Source organism: Sander lucioperca, chromosome 13 (assembly GCF_008315115.2).
Source record: "Sander lucioperca isolate FBNREF2018 chromosome 13, SLUC_FBN_1.2, whole genome shotgun sequence".
NCBI lineage: Eukaryota > Metazoa > Chordata > Actinopteri > Perciformes > Percidae > Sander > Sander lucioperca.
The window spans coordinates 9,077,240-9,087,424 of NC_050185.1; the positions used below are offsets into that span (position 1 = coordinate 9,077,240).

General features: G+C 40.4%; 1 protein-coding gene across 1 annotated transcript; it reads right to left on the reverse strand.

The window, feature by feature from the left end:
• Positions 1-808: 808 nt before the first annotated feature.
• LOC116064991 (protocadherin beta-15-like) lies at positions 809-6,312 on the reverse strand. The gene is made up of 4 exons (XM_031320425.2): positions 3,778-6,312; positions 2,791-2,852; positions 2,561-2,673; positions 809-2,203 (listed from the first exon to the last, which is right to left on the reverse strand). Exons 1-4 carry the CDS (start codon positions 6,310-6,312, stop codon positions 1,929-1,931), a joined length of 2,985 nt encoding a protein of 994 aa, XP_031176285.1. The 3' UTR covers positions 809-1,928.
• Positions 6,313-10,185: the final 3,873 nt, after the last annotated feature.

Consider the following 10,185-nt stretch of genomic DNA (forward strand, 5'->3'; position numbering starts at 1 on the left):
ATCTTGAAGATTATCTCCAGAGTAGTAGTTTAAACCCTGGTTTACTGACCACGTCAAGAGAATAGGTTAAATGACACTCAGAGCCATAAATCACAACAACAGCTTATTCTTCCATAGGCTTCATATACACAGGTGTCCATGTCATAGAGTGAGGATCCTCCTGACTAAGCCTGGGCTCTTGTCTTCAACTTTTAGATTCAGCGAGATTGGCTGGGGGGAAATGGTTCAAATTGTGCAGTGGGGTTGATAGTTGGTGTCCCAAAAATATGTCTCCATGGTTCACACCTCTCTGGAGACTAAACTTAGAGTCAGCATCTCGACATAAAATGACTGAATTTGTGAATTCTTTTACAGAGCACCATACAAGACCAGGGCAGGCAGGATGAGCAGCAGCCTGGCTAGTTCTACACCCAGCTTGTTTTCTGAGAGGCACTTTTGAAGCCAGTTAGCTAATCAGGCTCCTGCCACATTTTATTCCATGCTTTAAATGCCATGAGGTTGTATTTTATTGTATCAATCTGCACACATCTGTATTGTAATTAACACAGTTTACATTGTCAAATCCTCAATGTCATCTTTTGATTGTGACCAAAAACCTTCACAATCACAAATTTACCTTTACTGCTTTCCTGTTTTTAATGTATTTATTTATTAACAATAAAATTAATGAAGTTATGGAGTTATACTTACAGTATATATAAGTTATATTAAGTTATAGTACAATTATTTCAGAGCCACATAAACACAATAGTTCAGCACATCCACCAATGACAGGAATATAAATATGGCTGTCAAAAAGCAACAAAAACAGAGTTGAGGACAGATTTATTGATATTAATATATATACTGTATATAGACTATATACAGAGTAATTAGTCTAACTAAGCATACCTGTGTAATCACACTCAATGATAAATACAAATTTGGAATGCATATAACCAGTGACTGCTTTGTGTCCGCAGTTGCTTGTGATCAAACAATCTGAGTGGTCCAACAGGCAATTGGATGTGGTTGTGTCAGTGTAACGGTCTACTGCACAGGCCCAGTGAGTAAAATCACAGCTGTGATGCTATTCCTTGTAACACAATTCCTTGATGAACCCTGGTTGAAGGACGTGTTGTATGGTTACATTCATTTCAATGTCATAATTGGAAATCTGGTGCATTTGCCATTGGGTCTCTTTTCTGTTGTATTACCTTTACCATCTATTGGCATTGCTTGTGCATTGTGCCTGGACTGCATTCAGACTTGTGAACAAATGTCCTGTCACTAAATGCACCAGGCAGGATTGGATGAAAGACTTTGAACTTAAGACACTAAAACTGTAACTGTGGCACTGCGTCATTATCCAACCAAGATTTACAGCATTTGTGAAAACTGATGCCCACAAAGATTGTTGTAGCAGTAATGCAAGTATAAACTCTCTGGCTAGTACAGTTAGTTGGTTCACAACTTTGACACACAACATGTGTCCCTATAAGACAAAAAAATGTGTGTCTACATAAAAGTAAGTACAAGGTACATGGACACCCCTTGTGTAATAGACTGTAAGCTGCTGACATTGTGAACACTTTTTTGAAGTTAGACATTAACTCTGCAGCCTCCAAACAGATCAAATCACATTTACCTGAGCTCACTGCTGCTGCAAACGAAAAGCCTTCTCTGTGTGCTCCAGTTTACTGCCTTTATACAATACAACTTCATGATGGAGAAAGTCATCACTTGATTCTACCATGACTCAAAATATACTTTACTTCATTTCAGTATTTACAAAAAATAAAAATATACTTATGGTACGGAGTGTTATTTAATCCCACTGGAAACAAGGGGAAATATAGTCTGTCAGCCTCCAAGAAGCAAATTATAGTGTTTAATGGAACTAGTTAATGGCATATATTATACACAAAATATACAGTATAGTTGATGTATCATTTGAACATGTCATTACTTACGATGAGACCATCATCATTGTCAAACGATTGTTCATAGTTTGACGTGAATCTCTTTTTTTTCCCAAACGTAGAGAAAGTGTTGTACACATCCAGTTCTCCTCTGGGTGCCAGCTTCAGAGTGCTGTAGTCAGACGTGGTGCCAGGTATGTACACATTGTGCTGGTAGTCTGGTGCCTTAGAATGAGGCTGAGTGTACTTTGGAGTCCATGAGTAGTGAGGAACTTCTCCCTCTTGAAAAGAAATCTTGCAGTCTGTAAAAAATGCACATAAATTACAGTTTGTACCGGAAGATTATGTCTGCTAAGAGCTCCTATTTACATACAGTATACTTGATCTGAATACGGTGTTTTTAAAGGCATCTTCTTAATTTCAGCTTTTCGCAAAAAAAGCAAAACCCTTCTCGCAGGCACTTAAGTAATCCTCGTGTTGATGCATTAAACCCCTCCCACCCCACCCCCCTAGTTTTGGGTCTTGGTGTTATCTGCTATTCAGTTTACCATTATATTCCAGAATAAATCCTTAGGCACAGAGACACAGGGAGAACTCCCACCCCACTACCTTCTTTCATGTGAACAATAATGACCCCAAATTGCACAGTTGCCACCTACCATTCATATGGTTTCCCCAGGTCCAGTACTGTGGTGCCACAGAGCAGGAAAACCCATGGGCTTCATATTTTTGTTGACGAGTAAGAGTGCCTTCCATATTTGCTGAGCTATACCTGAGGAGATAAGGAGACAGTATACGTATAAGTCTATAAGTCTAGGTGTGTGTGTGTGTGTGTGTGTGTGTGTGTGTGTGTGTGTGTGTACTGTAAATGGCTCAATTATGTATTCACCTCTTGTATGCTAAGTTGCGTTGGTTCTTGGTCCAGGTCCAGTCCTTGTTTGAATACTTAAGCTGCACATTTGAAACATAAAAAACTTAGTTACCAGCAATAAGGCATACGAAATAGTCATACCTTTTTGGTGTTTTTTATTCTCTATATATAACAAACCGGAGTTAAATTAGTTGTCATATCATATATAAATTACATATACATTTTACATCCCTTCAAACAAACCGTTTTTACAACATGAATTAATAAAAAAGTAGATAGATTTTGAGAGAGCGCCCCCTAGTGTGTAAAATGAATTGTAACAATTTCCAGTGAGTCAACCTTTCTGTCATTTCTAATTGAAGTGAGACAGCCAGACGACTAGTTAGTGGATATAGTTTTGGGATAAGTGTAATTCTAAAAGTGGATAATAAGAGAAATACCCAATCTGTGATGCTGATATATATATATATATATATATATATATATATATATATATATATATATATATATATATATATATATATACAGTTTTATACACATTTATACAGTGCTGCTCATAAGTATTCATACCCATGCTCAAGTTGACTAAAAAGAGGAATAAAAAAATCATCTTTTGGAAATTGATCTTAATGCCTTAATTTAAAAATTAGGAAAAATCCGACCTTTTAAAGACACCAATTTTTTTTGTGAATGAATAATGTATTGTAAATAAATAAATGTTCTTCCTTAAAATACAGGGGCCATAATTATACATACCCCTATGTTAAATTCCCATAGAGGAAGGCAGAGTTTTATTTTTAAAGGCCAGTTATTTCATGGATCCAGGATACTATGCATCCTGATAAAGTTCCCTTGGCCTTTGTAATTAAAATAGCCCCACATCATCACATACCCTTCACCATACCTAGAGATTGGCATGGTTTTATTTCAGTTAGCCTAATAGCTGGTTTGATTTGCATTGATATGGATCTTAGCTCAGTTAGCTATATATATATAGTATATTACCTCGTTTGGGGTTGCTGCTCTGTTGTTGGCCAGCTCGTTACGGTCCAGTGCGCTCCAGCCAGAAGTGAGGTAATCTGTGCTCTTGGCGTTATTCTGCTGAACTGACATTACAGGACTGCAAGGCTTTAGGAACATGAAGTCACTTTTAGACGATTCCGGTGTCAGACACATTTTGTAGCAATAGACCTGAGGAAGTGTGCCGTTGCTGTTTGTTGCCTCTGCGCAGCCGGACGCGCCTGTGGACATACACACGTTTAAGTTGGACTTTTTGAACACCTCTGTGCTGTTGGAGGCTTCTGAGCGGGAGCAGCAGCAACAACAACACCCGATAATGGTGGGGAAGTTGGACTCTCCGCTGGACGCTCTGCCCTTCAGTCTCCGCACTGCAACCAGGACAATAATAGCCACAAGAAATGTGAAGGAGATTGCGCCCAGAGACACGATTAAGTACAGGGTGAAGTTGGAGCTGTGATGCGGGCTTAGTGACAGGTCACCCAAATCGGGCTGCGAATCTGGCAGGCTGTCAACCACTGACAGAATGATGGAAACAGTGGCCGAGAGGGGTGGCTGACCATTGTCCTTCACAAGAATGACCAATCTGTGCCTCGTGGGGTCTTTCTCCACCAAGTGGCGTATTGTCCTGATTTCGCCTGTGTACAGGGCAATGCTGAACAAGCTCGGGTCTGTTGCTTGGAGCAACTGATAAAAAAGACGCGAGTTTTGACCTGCGTCTGCGTCAACCGCGCTGATTCTGGCGACAAGGTAGCCGGCATCCACTGATCTGGGCACTGGTTCGCTAGGTGCTGTGCCGTTTTGCGGAACTGGTGACACAATTACAGGCGCATTGTCGTTTTGGTCCAAAATGAATATGTTCACTGAAACGTTGTTGTTCAGAGGCGGGAAACCGGCGTCTTGAGCTTGAACTGTGATCTGAAAGTTTTTAAGCTGTTCGTGGTCAAAGGATCGCAGCGCGTAAATGTTCCCGTTGTCCGAGTTTATGGACACGTATGTGGACACGGGCATTCCCTGTATGTCACCGTCCAGTAATGAATAGGAGAGATATGCATTTTGACCAGAATCTGGATCCAGTGCAGTAACCGAGCAAATGGATGCTCCCGGCGCATTATTCTCAGTCAAATACACAGTATAGGAAGGCTGTTTGAAGTGAGGCGCGTTATCATTCACATCAGACACTTGGACCAAAATAGTTTTCCTAGTGAATAAAGGTGGGGAGCCCATGTCTCGGGCGGTAAGGGTGATGTTGTATTCTGCGACTGCCTCTCTGTCCAGAAAATCACAAGTAACTAATGTATAGTAGTTCTTAAATGATGAGTGGAGCTGGAATGGGACGTGATGGGGGATCTCACAGTCCACATTCCCGTTTTCACCTGAGTCTTTGTCCATTACGCTGATGACGGCTATCACCGTTCCCGGGGGCGCGTCCTCCTGCACAGGTGTAGACACTGATGTCAGGATCACCTCTGGGATGTTGTCGTTTTTATCCAAAACGTTCACCAGCACTTTACAGTGAACTGCTACAGCGGAGGGGCCTTTGTCTTTAGCCTGAACATAAATTTCATGCATCCTGGCTTTTTCATAGTCTATCACTCCTTTGACTTTGATTTCCCCCGTGCGCGAGTCTACGCTGAAGAGCTGGCGCACTTTGATGGGAGCGTGGCCACTGAATGAGTAGGTGATGTCAGCATTGGGACCCTCATCTAAATCGGACGCATTGAGTTTTATGACAACTGTTCCTTTAGGTGCGTTTTCAGCAAGCCTCACTCTGTAAAACGACTGATCAAACACAGGCGCGTTATCATTTGCATCCAAAACGGTGATATCAATTTGCGCAGTGCCGGATCTCTCCGGCGCGCCTCCATCCACCGCCGTTAGGACCATTTGGTGTGTACTCTGCTGCTCTCTGTCCAGTTGGTTTTGTAGGACTAGTTCTGCAAATTTGCTGCCATCACTGCGCGTCTGTATATCCAAAAGGAAATGCTCATTTACACTTAACAAATAGGTGCGGAGTGAGTTGGATCCGACGTCTAAGTCCTGTGCGCTCTCAAGTGGGAAACGGGATCCTGGCGCAGCGGACTCCGATATGTCCAGATTAAACTCGCTCCACGGGAAACTAGGAGAGTTATCGTTCACGTCCAGAATTTCCATCTCCACCCTGTACAGCTCCAGAGGGTTTTCTATGACCACTTGCAAGTGAAAATAACAGGACAAACTCTGCTCGCATAGTTCTTCACGATCAATTCTTTCATTGACAAATAAAACTCCATTTTCTAAATTTACCTCCACATATTGCTTCTTGGCACCTGAGACTATCCGGAATCTGCGCGCAGAGAGCTTGTCCAAATCCAAGCCCAGGTCCTCTGCAATATTGCCAACAAACGCTCCATGTTCCAGTTCCTCAGGGATTGAGTAGCGAAGCTGTCCCCGGACTGCATCCAAGAAACAAGTGAACAGCGCAAAACGGCAAACTACATGCCATTTCCCATACAGTCTTTTCTTCGCCCCTTGTGTGTCCATCTGTAGGCTAAAGCAGTGCCGCACACTCACACCAAGACTACGTCTCTAGTGTACTCATAGAAGATAATTAAGCCAGAATTGTGCAAATAACAGTCTGGAAAAAACTTGACATTGGTACTGGAACAGCGACTGTCTGCCCGAGAGAAAAGAGAGGAGAGAGAAAGGGGTGTGCAAGGGCTACTAGACCTATCTCAGATTAGTGTGCGTGTGTGTGTGTGTGTGTGTGTTTATTATTGGCCCTACTGTTCCAATAGGAGGGAAACGACATCTGCTCGGATAATCTTTCCTGCCTACTAGCCCGATCAAATTCATGTAGCAGTCTCGAGGCTTTGACCGCAGGTCAAACGTATTTGATTCAATTTCTTATAAGAGAGTTTCATCATTTGAAACTGATAGAGTTGAGAATAATCGGATATAAACAAACCATCCTGCATCACATTCACTCTAACTCACAAAACCGGTAAAAAGTTAAAGTTGTAAACTTTTAAATTCTCAGTTAAACTACTTTAATTAAACGGCTTCACTTAATGCAGTGTTATTATAACTGCACAGGATAGTAAAATGTAATTAAATTGTTTCTCTAGAGATGCAGAATGAATTGATTATATTACAAACTTTTCAACAAACTAATTTTCAAAACAAACTGGGACTGTGAGAAGAAATCAGAGTAAAATCCTTTCATTTTTGTTTTGTTATTAGAGGAAGTGAGCATTTCAGTTGAACCTTACCAAACTTCAATGCCCTTACCAAATGAAAAAAAAAGAATGATAGATGTCCTTTAGAAGAATACAGGTACTGCATTACAGCATTCCAATTAATAATACAAAAGTACATCTATTTATCATAGAAACAGTTATAAACGTACCATAAAACGACTATGAAGCCTCCAAAGAGGAATATTATGTACAGTATAGGTTTGAAGTTGTAAATTGTCCTCAGGAAAATTCAAATTCCCAGACATCTTCACAGTATTCTGGCAGTGATTGCACCTGTTTAATAAAACAGATTTCCCAGCATATTTCAGCATATTAATACTCAAATAGAGCAGTTGTATCTATTTACCATCCACCTCAACGCATGCCCGACCCGTTTGCTCTGAAAAACCCAGTTCCCCTGGTTAAAAGCTGAAAACACAATCTGTCTGCAGGAATGAAGCTGCAGCAGATGGTGAGGTTTTCCATGGGCTCATGCTCTTTTTAATTAATGGAATGGAGATTAGAGGGCATTTTCCCTGGATCATTAGTGAACAGAGGAATTAAGACATTTTGTGAGGAATAATCCCAAGGCTATCCATGTGATGCACATGTGGTTTTCTCTCAGTGGTCATACTGACCTGCTTTTCACAGCCTAAGTGCACGGCATCACTTACGCACTGCCGAAACTAAGTAGCTGGGATAAGGGGACACAACCACCACATTTAGGGATCAAAATACAAAAGAGATTATCTCTCTGTCACTCCCCCCTCTCTCTTGCACACACATAGAGCATCTCTCTCACTCTGCCTCTCTCTCCCTCCCTCTTTCTCTCACTCAAGGGCAAAAGTAGAATATCAATCCCTTTGTCCTTAACTACTTTCCAGTTTTAAAACTGCAGGATTAGAATAGGTTAGCCTATATTCTGCAGCTTTTAACACTTAAGCGGTTTTAGTTGGAAACAGTGTTGTGCATTCCATCCTAATGGTAGCATGTCTGTCCTGTAAGATGTTCTGAGTGCATCTAATTATTTTTTATTTAACCTCTTGTGAACCATTACAGATGCTCTGCACCACCTGGTATAAAGAGCCAACAGCAAACTGACAGCAATGACTTCTCACATGATTGACTGCTGGTAATGAGGGAAATTGTAGCATACAAATACAACTGTATGTTCCTGTTATACTAATGACATGCTATGGGAACGGGGTGCTAAACAGAGACGATGAAATCAGAGATCAGAGATGAAATATTATTGTAATGGTTACACGCAGTATGAATTTCAACCGTCTGGAGAATGTGTGAATAAATTCTTGCCCCAGTGTGAGAGTATGTGCATACATTCACATGTGGGTTGTTCAAGAAAGAAAGTGATAGTTTGAGTTTTTCCAAATACACTCACTAGAGCAAATAACATTAGCAGAAATAAAGGATTCCGGCTCCAAATTGGGTGTTCCAACTGTAAACATAGATTTTCATTAATAAATTAAGCAATTCAATAGTCACCTCATGCGCATGGCTGATTGTGTTTATTATTAAAGTCTTTGTTGCACCAGAAACATGTTGTTCTCATTTCCCTCAGAGTGCTGAAAATTCCGTGAATGAAAGGAATTAGAGGGGAAGAAAAACGTAAAGTCCTTTGTCCTCATTCGATTTTTACAGAAATTGTTATGGAGTCAGTATTTTGCATTTATTTACCATCATATCAATGTGTTGCATTATATGCACACACAAGTATTATCACCAACATTAAACTCAGATTCGGTATGTAAAGTATAGCTTTACAGTTTTATGTGAATCTACCCTTCTCCATGCCCCCTATAAATGTAGCAGCACATGGGATTTCATGAGGTCATCACCTGAGTTATTAAACTAGGATGTCAGAGGACAGAGGGACAGCTGAGAGCACAGTTGTTATTGGAGTTGTCACAGGGGAACCTCTTGAGACTGAAAGTTGGCTCAGAAAGCTTCTGGAATCATCACTAAATTCTTGTCTGGGCAACCCACAGTCACAGGAAAGTGGAAGGATGAGCCAGTAAAAAATAACTTGCTTCTTATTTATTTAATTTTTTTTCCTACTTACAAATTCATGTGTGCATGAGGCAGCCACCACCAAATCGAACAATGACATTATGACATGTTGTTGGCATGGCATCAGCTGTAAACAGTCATGTCATGTATGCTGTTTGCAGAAGGAAGCTGACAGTACCATATGGGAATATCATGCTTTAGCTTAGCATTTTAGATTTCCCTTTTCTAAACTTATGGCGTAGTTCATGTCCTCTTTCAAAACATCTTCAAAAACTACCATACCATCTTCTAATAAGAGCCCCTATGTAGAGGTTGGTTTTGGTTTATAATATGTAATTGATGGCTTTATTAATGGTAAATGACTTTGCTTTATACATGACCCTTGTTTTGTCTTTTTAGCTCTTTATTTACCAGGAAATCAAATGGACTGTTTACAACCTGGAAATCGGTTGCAGGACATTTGGACAAATATCAAAGTATTGTTATTATCATTTTTGAAAATTACTTTAAAGGTGCCCTGCCACGCGTATTTCATTACTTTCTGATAATGTCTGAAGTTCTACCATGGGCTCTGTAACATTTGTCGTGGAAAAAATGCCTTGGTTACCTTGTTTCAAGCCATTCTAGTTTGGTATAGAAAGCCTGCAGGAAAACTCAGCTCGATTTCAGCCAGTTCTCATTAATATTCAACAAGCTAAGCTGTTTGAATCTGATTGGCTAACAGCTAGCCAATGAGAGCCTGGCTGTCAGCATCCTTTACCCTGCGCAATTGGACGAGCTCATGAATAGTAATGAGCTCAGGCAACACCACGTCAGACTGACCAGCTTTTGTAATTGGCCTGATTTCTCTACTTATTTCTTGTCGGTGGCTAGAGCTGACAGAGGAGGTAGCAGTTCATGTTCACATTCACCACATAACACAAACACAACACCTAACATATTTCAAAAAATACAAGGAAAAAACGGTTTTGTGTGGCAGGGCACCTTTAAGGGCATTTTATGTTATTAATAGATAGCAACAGTGGAGAGATGACTGGAAACGGAAAAAAGAAAGCGAGAAATGCAACAAACCTTTTTTTTTTAATTATTTGTTAAACTTTTTCTTTTCAGATAACTAAAAGTCACCCTTGATTGAATATTTTATTAATGT